General features: G+C 47.2%; 1 protein-coding gene across 1 annotated transcript in view; it reads left to right on the top strand.

Moving 5' to 3' along the window:
* The first annotated feature begins 462 nt into the window (after positions 1-462).
* The window catches only part of FTCDNL1 (formiminotransferase cyclodeaminase N-terminal like), a 64,293-nt gene continuing 50,094 nt past the window's right edge, over positions 463-14,661 (top strand). The window contains exon 1 of the mRNA XM_073551431.1: positions 463-766. Coding sequence (XP_073407532.1) covers positions 463-766 — 304 coding nt within the window. The remainder of the gene's footprint in view (positions 767-14,661) is intronic.

The raw sequence follows: 14,661 nt of genomic DNA, 5'->3' as shown, positions 1-14,661 counted from the left end.
TTCCCTCCCCAGTGTCATGTGGCTCATTAGTGTTACAAGGTCTCACGTGTGAATGGGGAGCAGGTGTGTTAAATTTGGTGTTCTTGCTTGCATACACTCTCATAGTGGTTACTGGAAATTCAGTATGGCACCTCAATGCAAAGAACTCTCTGAAGATCTGATAAAAAGAATTGTTGCTCTACCTAAAGATGGCCTAGGGTATAAAAAGATTGCCAACACTCTGAAACTGAGCTGCAGCACAGTGGCCAAGACCATATAGCTGTTTAACAAGACAGGTTCCACTCAGAACTGGCCTCGCCATGCTCGACAGGAGCTATGTCCTGTGGTCTAATAAGACCAAGATAAACTTATTTGCTTCAGATAGTGTTAAGCATGTGGTGGCAACCAGGTGCAGAGCACAAAGACAAGTGTGTCTTGCCTACAGTCAAGCATGGTGGTGGGAGTGTCATGGTATGGGGCTGCATGAGTGCTGCCGACTGTGGGGACCTACAGTTCATTGAGAGAACCATGATTGCCCACATGTACTGTGACATCCTGAAGCAGAGCATGATCCCCTCCCTTCAGAAACTGGGCTGTAGGGCAGTATTACAACATGATAACAACCCCAAACTCACCTTCAAGACCAGCACAGCCTTGCTTAAGAAACTGAGGGTGAAGGCGCTGGATTGGCCAAGCATGTCTCCAGACCTAAACTATATTGAGCATCTGTGGGGCATTCTCATATGGAAAGTGGATGAGCGCAAGGTTTCTAACATCCAGCAGCACTGTGATGTCATCATGAAGAAGTGGAAGAGGATTCCAGCCACAACCTGTGAAGCTCTAGTGAACTCCATGTCCAAGAGAGTTAAGGCAATGCATGAAAATAATGGTGGTCACACAAAATGTTTACACTTTGGACACAATTTGGCCATTTTCAGTTAGGGGTGTACTGGCACTTTTCTTGCCAGTGGTTTAGACGTTGATAGCTGTGTATTCAGTTATTTGGAGAACACAGCAAATTTATACTGACTGCTATACAAGCTGTACACGGCCATTATATCAAAGTGTCAGGCTGGTTTCACATTAGCGCTTTTTAAGCGCACGCACGGCCGGGGGTAGCTCCGCCCCCGAGCCGGCTCTCTGCCCGGCGTGCCCGCCCCTTGCTTGTAGCGCCGCCTCCTAGCGCACAGCGGCGCCTGTGATCGGCGCACCCTATCTTTAGCATAGGGTGCGCAGATCGTGTGCAGGCCGTGCGCTAGTTGCGCTTTGACCTGCGCTGCGCACTTTTGACGGTGCGCCGTGCGCGCCAAAATCCGAAAAGTTTGATTTTGGCGCGCACGGCGCACCGTCAAAAGTGCGCAGCGCAGGTCAAAGCGCAACTAGCGCACGGCCTGCGCACGATCTGCGCACCCTATGCTAAAGATAGGGTGCGCCGATCGCAGGCGCCGCTGTGCGCTAGGAGGCGGCGCTACAAGCAAGGGGCGGGCACGCCGGGCAGAGAGCCGGCTCGGGGGTGGAGCTACCCCCGGCCGTGCGTGCGCTTAAAAAGCGCTAATGTGAAACCAGCCTCAGATGGTTAGTGTTGTCCCATGAAAAGATATAAAAAAATGTACAAAAATTTGAGGGGTGCACTCACTTTTGTGATATACTGTATGCGTCGCAATCTTAGACATACCTAGTGTTTACACAGCATGGACAAATATCGCACCTAATTCTTAATGGAAAATGGAAGATATTCTTGTCTGGGGGGTATGTTCCTTTTTTCACAATCTGTAAGCATATTGTGGCTTGTCTATGTAAAACTTAATTTGTTTATCTTTAAAGGGGCTGTCCACTACTAGGACAACCCTGCCTTTATCTAAATGTTTGGCCTCAATAAAATGAAAACACGTACACTCACCTTCCGTGCTGGCGCCTTTCCAGCTGTGTTGGCAGTCACAGTCCCGGGCACTTGTGCGGTTGTCATGATACGTGAGCCCGGTGCCCAATTAGTGCTGGTGTCACTGTTTCCGCCTTCTTATGAATTGAACATGAAGAGGAAGTCAGAGATCAGCTGCAGCCCTGACTTCCTTTTTATGTTCAATTTGTACGAAGACGGAGACAGTGATGTCAGCGCTGATTGTGCGTCAGGCTCACTTGCGGTTTTTATGACAAGACCACGAGTGCCGACACCGCTGAAATGGTGCTAGCATGGGAGGTGAGTACATGCTTTTTTATTTTTTCGGGGCCAAACATTTAGCTCAATAAGTGGTTGTCCTAGCAGTGGACAACCCCTTTAAGCAATGGTGTTGTCTTTGAGCTTTGCCCATAGACTCCTGATGTCTCTACCTAAGTGTGAAGTTCTTTGGGTTTTGTACTAGCCTTCTTTGCCATATTTCAAACCTGCTTCTGTAGGACCTTCTCATCAATTCTCCTCTGTTTACATCATGACTTGAAAGGTTCTTGACTGTACCATGAATGGAAAATTTCTTGATAACATTTTGGGCTCTTGAAACCGAGTACGGCCAGACATCTCTACTTTGGTTTCATCTGTCCAAACAACATTGTTCTAGACATCTTGTAGTTTGTTCAGATGCCACTTTACAAACTTTAGCTATGCTGCCACAACTGGCCAGATGCTGTGTATTCAGCTTCAGGGGGCACGTGTAGACTCTTAGACTGCAAGGTGGTCGGTAACCTAGGCAACAAGCTATCTATATATAAAGCTGAGTGTATGTATGTGTGAATGTGTATGAATCAAGCCATGCCCACTCCACATAGCCCTGCCCACTGGGAGCTAGAGAGCGGGATTGCAGAGGGAACGTGCGGGACGCGGGTGGAGAGCGAAGCTGCAAGGGAGAGAGCTTGGCGTGGGATAGAGCGGGATGGCACGTTGGGAGTGGGATTGTGGAGGGAGAGCGGGACACAGATGGAGAGTGTGGCTGCAGAGGGATAGAGCAGGACAGCACATGGAGAGCGGGGCTGTGGAGGGAGAGAGCGGAGCTGTGGAGGGAGAGAGTGGGGCTGTTTAGGTATAGCGGTACATGGATGGAGAGTGGGGCTGTGGAGGGATAGAACGGCACGGCGCATGGACAACAGGGCTGCAGAGGGAGAGAGAGGGACAACAGGTGGAGAGCGGGGCTGCAGAAGGAGAGAGCGTGATGGCGGGTGGAGAGTGGGGCTGTTAAGGGAGAGCGGGACCCACAGTTAGTTACTATGCCCGGGCAATGCCAGGCTCTTCAGCTAGTACACTATAAAATGAAAAAATCCTTCATTCTTAAGAATGGAGAGTATTTTTGATAAGTCAACTAGCTGCTGGCAGGGCAATCAAATAGGCTGTCAGAATAGTGAGAATGAATAATATCAAACTGTTACACCCAGTCCCCGTCCTGGTGCTGCGCCCAGGTCTGTCGCTGTTACACCTGGCCCCCTTCCTGGCGCTGCGTCCAGGCCTGCTGCTGCTTTCCACTCTGGGCACTCACATCGAGCCTCACATAGGCAGCAGCCGACCTCCTCTGGATCTCATGCTGCTGCTCAGCTTTGTGTCCTCCCTCCTGCCTCCTCCTGGCGCCCTGTGAGGAGATCTGTAGCTAAGACTATTAGGGCACGCCCTCCCGCTGTCTTGCCTTCTTAAAGGGGTGGCGTGCATTATTCAAAAAATACAGTTAACCAATGGCAGCTCACTGGCTGCTATTTCTGGCCTCTCCTCCATAGGGAGAGCGCCAGAGCAACGAGTATCTATCATTGCTACATCCGGTTCTCATGCTAACCTGTCTGCGCTGCATCTACAGTCTCTGTGCATTGTCTAATGCTCTCTGTTTCCACAGCATATGAGTATCCTGTGTTACCTGGTTATATCAGCAAACATCTGGGCCTAAGCCATCCCGTTCTGCCTACAGCCATCCAAGTCCAAGGACTGTGTGAAGGTCACTGGAACCGACTCCTTACCAACTAACCGGATCCTGGACCCAGTGCATTACGGACTCTGCTGTAACTTTTGTTATCCCTTTTGGTCCTGCTGGGACAGCTGCCACGTGTTCGGGGTCTAACTGGAGGTGGCACCTGTGTCCTCCGGGTATTCCATTCTGGCCCTGCCTGAGGGGCTTTACTACGGGTTCCCGGGGCTCACTAGTCACGCCCCCTTCGGAGCCCCCCGGACCGTGGTCCCGAGGTTCCACTTAAAAAATAAAAACGAATGTGAACTTCACCATCTCTTCCTCCACTTCCATTCGTTACAGATTGCTCTGGCCATGGAATCCGCTGGACCCCAGAGGCCTCCGATGATGGAGTTGTGCCAAGAGGTGACCCGTTTAAGAGATCAACAGGATAAGATCACGACGTATCTATGTAACCTGTTCACCAGCATGGATTCCCTGCAGAACCCGGCTGCTCCTGATTCATCTAGCAACACCCAGGTACCTGCTGTCATGACAAGCAAGGGGCCCCGCCTGGCGGTTCCTACCCGCTTCCATAGTGATCCCACGCAGTGTCGGGGTTTTCTCAATCAGTGTACCCTGCACTTCGAAATCTTGGGGCATATGTTTTCTTCTGACCTTGCCAAAGTGGGCTTCATTATGTCACATCTAGCTCTCGCCTGGTGGAATCCGTTATGGGACAGAGGAGACCCGCTGGTTAATGATCTTCAATCTTTCCTAGAGACTTTTCGCAGGACCTTTGATGAACCCGGCTGGGTCACGTCGACCGCTTCTGCCCTGTTCGCTTACACCAAGGAGCCCTCACGGTGGCTCAGTATGCTGTTCAGTTCCGCACCCTCTCGTCTGAGCTATCCTGGAACGAAGAGGCCTTGCTGGCTACATTCTGGGAGGGCCTATCTGGAAAAATTAAGGATGAGCTGGCGGGACGGGACAGGCCTATCATCTTGGATGACCTGATTTCCTTGGCGACCCAGATTGACCTGCGTTTTTAGGAGCATTCCATGGAGATTAAGCGTAACAGGAGGTCCTACCACCTGGACTCTAATTCTTCCAAAACATCTACCTCATCCTCTTCTCCTGAGGCTATGGAGGTAGATCGAGTAAGTCTGGCCAGCCGCCGCCAGGAGGTGCATCGCAAAGACGGAAGCTGTCTGTACTGTGGTAGTTCTGAACACCTGATCCGCTCCTGTCCAAAGAAGTCGGAAAACTCCTGTGCCTAGGCTCGGTAGGAGAGGCCATCCTAGGTAGAGAACGTTCCTCTCCTTCGTTGCAGATCTCAGTCTCCGTGACCTGCGGAGCAATAAAATTTTCTTGACTCTGTCTGTTGGACTCTGGAGCTGCCGGAAGCTTTATCCAGTAGACGATTGTGGATCGCTACCACTTACCAGTTCAGGCTCTTCCCAATCAGTTGTGGGTAACCGCTGTCGATGGCCAGCCTCTGACCAAACCCGTCCAGTTCCAGACTGAGTCAGTGGAACTCCGGGTAGGTCTTATGCATTCTGAAAGAATCCGTTTTTATGTGTACCCTGGTTTGTCTCACCCCTTGCTTCTAGGTTTGCTTTTGTCTCAGAAACATAAACCAGTCCTTAATTGGAGAACAGGCGAAAATCTACGTTGGGGAGATTCCTGCCCGGACCATTGTTTAACCTTGATTGAACCAGCTTCACCCCCGGTCCAACCTGCCACCCTGCCTGGATTACCATCTGCTTACTGGTCCTTCTCGGATGTCTTTGGGAAAAAGGAGGCTGAAACCCCCCCCCCCAGGTCGTATGACTGTCCAATAGACCTTCTTCCTGGAACATCTCCTCCCCGTGGGAGAGTTTACCCTCTTTCCCAGGCAGAGACTCAGGCTATGTCGGACTACATCCAGGAGAACTTGGCCAGAGGGTTTTTCCAAAAATCATCATCACCGGCAGGAGCAGGCTTCTTCTTCGTGAAGAAAAAGGACGGATCCCTGCAGCCCTGTATCGACTAACGTGGGCTGAACCAGATCACGGTAAAAAACAGGTACCCTTTGCCTCTAATTTCAGAACTGTTTGACCGTCTCCGAGGGGCCAGGATCTTCACCAAGCTGGATCTCAGAGGTGCTTACAATTTGATCAGAATCAGAGATGAGACGAATGGAAAACAGCCTTCAACACCCGTGATGGTCACTATGAGTACCTGGTAATGCCGTTTGGTCTAAGCAATACACCCGCTGTTTTCCAAGAGTTCGTCAATGACATTTTCAGGGACCTGCTTTACACCTGTGTTGTTGTCTACCTAGACGAAATTCTGATTTTTTCTGCTGACTTGGTCTCGCATCGCAGACAAGTGCGCCTGGTCTTACAGAGGCTCAGGGAGAACAGACTGTATGCCAAGTTTGAAAAGTGCCTCTTTGAACAATCTTCTTTGCCTTTCCTCGGTTACATTGTTTCCTCCACAGGATTAAAAATGGATCCGGAGAAGTTATCGGCTGTACTCAAGTGGCCTCGTCTGTCTGGGTTGAAGGCCATACAGCGATTCCTGGGCTTCGCCAACTACTACAGGCAATTAATTCCTAACTTCTCCACCTGAGTGGTGCCCATCTTAGCTCTAACCCGGAAAGGTACAAATGCGAAGGTTTGGCCTCCTGAGGCTGAGGAGGCCTTTGTTTCTCTCAAAAAGGCTTTTGCAATCGCACCTGTTCTTCATCGTCCTAACTCCAATGAACAATTTTTTCTTGAGGTCGATGCCTCTTCAGTAGGTGCGGGAGCCGTACTAACCCAGAAATCGTCCTCCGGGCGAATGCATTCCTGTGTTTTTTTTTCCAAGGTTTTTTCTTCCGCAGAGAGGAATTATTCTGTTGGCGATCGGGAATTGTTGGCTATCAAATTGGCTCTGCAGGAGTGGAGGCATCTTCTAGAAGGAGCTCTTCATCAGGTAGTCGTATACACCGATCACAAGAACCTTGCTTACCTCCAAACTGCACAAAGGCTGAATCCTCGTAAAGCCTGCTGGGCTTTGTTTTTTGAAAGTTTTAACTTTGTTCTTCATTTTCGCCCAGCTGACAAAAATGTCAAAGCAGACGCACTTTCCAGAGCCTTTCTACCTCCCGATGAAGAAGAAGAACCGCAGCACATCATTGAACCCTCAAGGTTAGTCACGGTCGCTTCTACTGATCTTGCCCGGCTGCCTCCCGGGAAGACTTTTGTGTCAGCTTCTGAGCGTACTCGTGTTCTTCGGTGGGGTCACTCGTCCAACTTGGCTGGGCACGCCGGCCAGAGAAAGACTCTGCAACTCATCTCCCGGTACTACTGGTGGCCTGCCATGGCTAAGGACATTCTGGAGTACGTCACAGCCTGTCCTTCCTGTGCTCGTAACAAGACGGCCAAGCATCTACCCACAGGTAGGCTTCAGTCTCTTCCAATTCCGTCTGCTCCCTGGCAACATATCGCGATGGACTTCATCACAGATCTCCCGGTCTCATCTGGTTTTCTGTGGTGTGGGTAGTGGTGGATCGCTTCTCTAAAATGGCTCACTTCGTTCCACTACCCGGTCTTCCAACTGCTCCTGAGTTGGCGGACCTGTTCATTCGGCACATCTTCTGTCTCCATGGTTTCCCTCTCCACATCATGTCCGACAGAGGAGTCCAGTTCACCTCAAGATTCTGGAGAGCAGTTTGTAAACTGGTAAGAATTGAACTGGATTTTTCCTCAGCGTACCATCCCCAGTCCAATGGACAAGTGGAGAGGACAAATAAAATCCTGGCTGGATTCCTGCGTCACTTTGTTAACGCCCATCATGACGACTGGGTAGACTTGCTGTCCTGGGCTGAATTTTCTTACAACAATCAAGTAAGTGAATCTTCTAGAAAGTCTCCCTTTCAGATTGTCTTCGGATTGCAACCCGGAGTACCTCTTCCCTTCTCCGGATCATCTGGCATTCCAGCTGCCGATACCTTCTCTGAAGATTTCTCTAAGGTCTGGAGGGATACCAAAACTGCTCTGGAGAAAGCCTCCCAGCGTATGAAAAGGCATGCGGACAAGAGACGTTTGGATGCACCTATCTTTCGCCCCGGAGACAAGGTATGGCTCTCTTCTAAGTACATCCGGTTAAAAATGCCATCCTACAAATTGGGTCCCCGGTTCATCGGACCGTTTGAGATCTTGAGACAGATCAATCCAGTCTCGTACAAACTGAAGTTGCCCGCTTCTCTTCGTGTGCCTAACTCCTTTCATGTTTCTCTCCTCAAACCAGTAGTTTTGAGTCCCTTCTTTAAGGATCCGGGTACCACTCCTGACCCTGTCTCGAAGGATGATGTTTTTGAGGTAAAACATATTCTGGCCATAAAAAAAGTAAGGGGTAAGACCTACTACCTGGTGGACTGGAAGAGTTTTGGTCCTGAGGAGAGATCTTGGGAGCCTAGGGAGAACATCCAGGCTCCTCTCCTCCTTAAATGGTTCTACGCAGGCTTGAAGAAGAGGGGGTGTAAAGAGGGGGATACTGTTACACCCGGTCCAAGTCCTGGCGCTGTGCCCAGGTCTGTCGCTGTTACACCTGGCCCCCGTCCTGGCGCTGTGTCCAGGCTTGCCGCTGCTTTCCGTTCTGGGCACTCACCTCGAGCCTCACATAGGCAGCAGCCGGCCTCCTCTGGATCTCATGCTGCTGCTCAGCGTTCTGTCCTCCCTCCTGCCTCCTCCTCCTGGCGCCCTGTGAGGAGATCTGTAGCTAAGACTATTAGGGCATGCCCGCCCGCTCTCTTGCCTTCTTAAAGGGGCAGCGCGCATTATTCAAAAAATACAATTAACCAATGGCAGCTCACTGGCTGCTATTTCTGGCCTCTCCTCCATAGGGAGAGCGCAGGAGCAATGAGTATCTATCATTGCTACATCCGGTTCCATGCTAACCTGTCTGTGCTGCATCTGCAGTCTCTGTGCATTGTCTAATGCTCTCTGTTTCCACAGCATATCAGTATCCTGTGTTACCTGGCTATATCAGCAACCATCTGGGCCTAAGCCATCCCGTTCTGCCTACAGCCATCCGAGTCCAAGGACTGTGTGAATGTCACTGGAATCGACTCCTTACCAACTAACCGGATCCAGGACCCAGCGCATTATGGACTCTGCTGTAACTTTTGTTATCCCTTTTGGCCCTGCTGGGACAGCTGCCACGTGTTCGGGGTCTAACTGGAGGTGGCACCTGTGTCCTTTGGGTATTCCATTCTGGCCCTGCCTGAGGGGCTTTACTACGGGTGCCCGGGGCTCACTAGTCACGCTCTCTTCGGAGCCCCCCGGACCGTGGTCCCGAGGTTCCACTTAAAAAATAAAAACGAATGTGAACTTCACCATCTCTGCCTCCGCTTCCATTCGTTACACAAACAAAGCACACTGGTGTGTTGAAATATTAAAGGGAATTTGTCACTACATATGACATCTATTAATATGGGCATACAGGTTGTAGAATGCTGAAAACAGTCCTATCTGTATATTCCAAATCAGATGCCTTGTTGTTGATAAATCATATTTAATGACTTTATATAAATGACTTCTTCCATGCTATTGGGAGGACACTACCTGGAAGATAATCCTTTACAATAAAAAGGTGACCCCACAAATATTAACCCACTCGCCACTGCAATAGGGCAAATTCGAAGAGCCGGGCAAATTGCCACAATGGGAATCTAATAGATCCACCTTTTCTGGGGCAGCTGTGGGCTCCTATTTTTAGGCTGGGGGCCAATATCCATGGCCCCTTACTAGCCTGTCTGCTTTAGCTTGACTCTTTGTCAAAAATGTGGGGACCCCACGCCATTTTTTTCAAATTATTTTAATTTTCTTTAAAAATGGCATGGGGACCCCTCTATTCTTGATAACCAGCCATGATAAAGCTGACAGCTGAGGGATGCAGCCCACAGCTGTAAGTTTTGTGCTGGTTATCAAAAATAGAACAGACACCACATTACAAGTCATATTTTACCCTTAGTACCAACACTATTACCCCTGGCACATGTATTTCAGGCAGGAGGAGGGTATTGGGTTGGCCTTCATCTTACAGGACCCCTCAGAGTCCCAACACTGGTGTCTGAGCACCCGATCCTGTCTACTTTGGAAGAGGATTGCATCCTCTATCCTTCAATATCCTTCTGTATCAAACTGATAAGGATGGGCTCCCTCATAGGCTAGGATGTCGAAGGGGAGATGTGCATGAAGTATTTTCCTGTTATTCACCACAATTCCCAGTACTGGCACTGTACCCCTGTCTGAGATTGCCTGATATGGGTGCCAAGGACGATGCAGTGCAGGTGAGATTCTGACACCCATGTCACTGAACTACTCACCAGTTAGTGTGGTTGGCTGCAAAGGGAGAAATCAGGGAACGTATCCTTTGTCATAGGTTACATGGGCAGTGGCTCATAAATAAAGAATACAATATGTTTCAGGTTATCCCATAGTTCACTCTGGACCTGTGTTCATGCTAGAGAACACTGAACTCGGTCTTGCACTTCCACGAGACCTGCAATTAACCTTCTAAACTTCTCTCGTAGAGCAGAAGATAGAGATGTAGTGACTTCATTGTGCGAATGTTGTAAATCCTCTCAAATGTGGTTTACAAAAAGGGGAGTTGTGAACCCTTCCCCAGCATGTCATGCAATATCCTCAGTTTTACTTCTCAGAACTTCCATACCTACTCTGTTCAGTGCACTCACTCCCAAACCACTTCCGCTCAATTCCATGGTGATTAAATCTCTCCTTACCCTGTATTTCCTCAACTCTTGCTCCACCTCTTCCCATTCTCTCATCATGTCAATTTGGTTCCTCACAAACTATAGCAATATAGTCTAGGACTTCACAATCAGAAGCCGTGCGGACGAAACACACATTGAGGCGCCAGGCAGCACCACAGCAGAGTGTATCTGCCTCCTCAGAGCACATTATGGCCACAGGTACTAATTAGATTTCTTGTAGGTTAAGCTAATTATGGATATAGTCTCAGATAGATGATTTAAGCTCATATGGCTTTGTCTGTATGTTAGCCCTTTTTTACTTCAATATCTGCTTCCCATCTGATATATGGTCATATATGTGCCTTTTCATAGACATGTATCTATTTATACTGAGGCTCATGCTGGTTATCCTTATATGGACTAACCATCTGTCTGTTTAAATTAATCATTGATGTTATTCTTTAGATTGGACAGTTTAGCCTATATGATACTGTTTACATTTTAGTAAGTAAATTTTTTCTTGTATTTCTCTTCTATTTATTTCTTTATATGTATGCGCCTCCTTCTGGATATGGGTCTATTTACTTATACTGAGGTTTTCATGTGGTGTCCTAACACGGACTCACTATGGTGTTGATATATCTGCTGTCTTCGCTGTCTTAGCTATTGTATGTTTTATGTCTTTTTGTGTGTTGCGTTCTCACCAGAAAATTGTTATATTTTCCTGATTTTTATATCTATTTAGTATTATTATTATTTTTGCTTCATTTTTGTTGTTTCTGAATCGCTGTATAGTCATGTCACTATTATTCAGTATCCTGATTTTTGTATCTATTTAGTATTGCTGTTATTTTTGTTTCATTTTTGCTGTTTCTGATTTGCTGTATAGTCATGTCACTATTATTCAGTATTCTGTGAAGTCCTAGACTATATTGCTATAGGTTCACTTGTATGGACATCTGTTGATGTTTATGAAGCAACAGTTCTATGTGGGAGAAATTGTATAGGTTGAATTCGTTCCTCACAAACACCTCACATCTCTTGATCCCAGTGATCTACTCTGAAGTCAAGTACGGAAATTCGTCAGGTGCATAGGACAAATATTGTTTCCGTGATGATGTTCCATGGATAGGTGATTCTATGTCAAAGTGAACCAATGAATTTTTCCTCTATTTTTTAAATTCTTTTGAGCTGATTATCACAGCTGAAACCCGGCACTATGTGTCAGGGGCAGTCACAGACCGCCCCCGACACGTTAACCCCTTGCACACCGTGATCAAACACGATCGCGGTGTACCGGGGGTTAAAGGGAAGCATCGGCAGGGAGGGGGCTCCCTCCGTGCTTCCCTGAGCCCCTTACAGCAGCGCAATGTGCAGCGCTGCTGCGGGGGGCGCCATCCCTTCGGGGGCCTGCAGGGAGCTGGCTTCCTCAGTGCCTGCAAAGCGCAGGCATGAGGAAGTCTGCGTCTATGCCTGTGACAGATCGCCACAGTGATCTGTGATGTGACAGATCAGCGATCTCTCACAGGACAGTGATGTCCCCCCCTAGGACAACCTAATAAAGTTAAAAAAAGTGTAAAAATAATTTTAAAAAAATCGCTAAATAAATTAAAAAAAAAAAAAAATTCCCTAATAAATTCATTTTTTGGAAATAAAAAAAAACAAAACAATAAAAGTACACATATTTGGTATCGCCGCGTCCGTAACGACCTGCCCTATAAAACTGTCCCATTAGTTAACCCCTTTAGCGAACCCCTTAAAAAATAAAAAACGAAGCAAAAAATAATGATTTATTATCATACCACCGAACAAAAAGTGCAATAACGCGCGATAAAAAAGACGCATATAAATATCCATGGTACCGCTGAAACGTCATCTTCTCCCGCAAAAAACGAGCCGCCATACAGCATCATCAGCGAAAAAATAAAAAAGTTATAGCTCGCAGAATAAAGCGATGCAAAAATAATTATCTTTTATATAAAATTGTTTTCATTGCATAAAAGAGCCAAAACATAAAAAAAAAATAAATGAGGTATTGCTGTAACCATACTGACCCGAAGAATAAAACCGCCTTATCAATTTTACTGCATGCGGAACGGTGTAAACGCACTCTCCAAAAGAAATTCTTGAAATACTGGTTTTTGATCATTCTGCGTCCCAAAAATCGGAATAAAAAGCTATCAAAAAATGTCACATGCCCGAACATGATACCAATAAAAGCGTCAACTCGTCCCGCAAAAAATAAGACCTCACATGACTCTGTGGGTCAAAATACGGAAAAATTATAGGTCTCAAAATGTGGTGATGCAAAAACTATTTTTACAATAAAAAGCATCTTTTAGCGTGTGACAGCTGCCAAAAATAAAAACCCGCCATAAATAGTAAATCAAACCCCCCGTTATCACCCCCTTAGTTAGGGAAAATTAATAAAATTAAAAAAAATGTATTTATTTCCATTTTCCCGCTAGGGTTAGGGCTAGGGTTAGGGCTAGGACTAGGGCTGAGATTAGGGTTAGGGGAGTGTTGGGGTTAGGGTTGGAGTTAGAATTGGGGAGTTTCCACTGTTTGGGCACATCAGGTGCTCTCCATGATCTCAATTCCAGCCCATTCTGCGTTGAAAAAGTCAAATGGCGCTGCTTCCCTTCCAACCTCTGCCATGCACCAAAACAGTGGTTTACCCCCACATATGGGGTATCAGCCTATTCAGGACAAATTGCAAAACAACTTCTGGGGTCTTATTTCTCCTGTTACTCTTAGGAAAATTAAAAATTGAGGGCAAAAATATAATTTTTGTGGAAAAAAATATGATTTTTTTATTTTCACGCCCGGACGTTATAATCTTCTGTGAAGCACTTGGGGGTTCAAAGTACTCACCACACATCTAGATGAGTTCCGTGGGGGGGTCTAGTTTCCAAAATGGGGTCAATTGTGGGGAGTTTCAACAGTTTAGGCACATCAGAGACTCTCCAAACGCGACATGACACCCTCAAACCATTCCATCAAAGTCTGCATTCCAAAACGTCACTACTTCCCTTCTGAGCCCTGACGTGTGCCCGTACAGTAGTTTTCTCCCACATATGGGGTATCAGCGGACTCAGGACAAATTGGACAACAACTTTTGGGGTCCAATTTCTCCTGTTACCCTTGAGAAAATAAAAAAATTGGGGACTAAAAGATCATGTTTGTGGAAAAAATATGCTTTTTTTATTTTCACGCCTGGGCGTTATAAACTTCTGTGAAGCACTGGGAGGTTCAAAGTGCTCAACACACATCTAGATAAGTTCCGTGGGGGGGGCATCTAGTTTCTAAAATGGGGTCACTTGTGGGGAGTTTCAACAGTTTAGGCACATCAGAGGCTCTCCAAACGTGACATGACACCCGCAAACCAGTCCATCAAAGTCTGCATTCCAAAACGTCACTACTTCCCTTCCAAGCCACGACGTGTGCCCATACAGTAGTTTTCTCCCACATATGGGGTATCAGCGGACTCAGGACAAATTGGACAACAACTTTTGGGGTCCAATTTCTCCTGTTACCCTTGGGAAAATAAAAAAATTGGGGACTAAAAGATCATGTTTGTGGAAAAAATATGATTTTTTTTATTTTCACGCCCGGGAGTTATAAGCTTCTGTGAAGCCCTTGGGGGTTCAAAGTGCTCACCACACATCTAGATAAGTTCCTTAGGTCATCTAGTTTCCAAATTGGTGTCATTTGTCAGGGGTTTCCACTGTTTAGGCACATCAGGGGCTTTCCAAACGCGGCATGGCGTCCAATCCCAATTCCAGCCAAAAAAGTCAAATGGCGCTGCTTCCCTTCCGAGCTCTGCCATGCACCCAAATAGTGGTTTACCCCCACATAATCCACTGCCAACAGTCCATCATAACTTTCAAAGAGAGTTTAAGGTAACGCACCCATGTTGGATGATCAATATGTAAGAGATGTACCTGTTTCAGGCATATTATTTTCTCCCCTCCTTCCCTCCACTTCCCAGTTTTTGGTTTATTTTCATTTTGATTCAATGTTTTTATGCCTGGAATAGGTATTTTTTTACCCACCATCTCGTAACAGCACAGTATGCATATG

This window comes from Dendrobates tinctorius, unplaced genomic scaffold, assembly GCF_039654945.1.
Source record: "Dendrobates tinctorius isolate UK_male_01 unplaced genomic scaffold, ASM3965494v1 ptg000177l, whole genome shotgun sequence".
In the NCBI taxonomy this organism is placed as follows: Eukaryota; Metazoa; Chordata; class Amphibia; order Anura; family Dendrobatidae; genus Dendrobates; species Dendrobates tinctorius.
The sequence above is the reverse complement of the archived record's forward strand: the minus strand, read 5'-3'. Positions and strand labels throughout refer to the sequence as shown.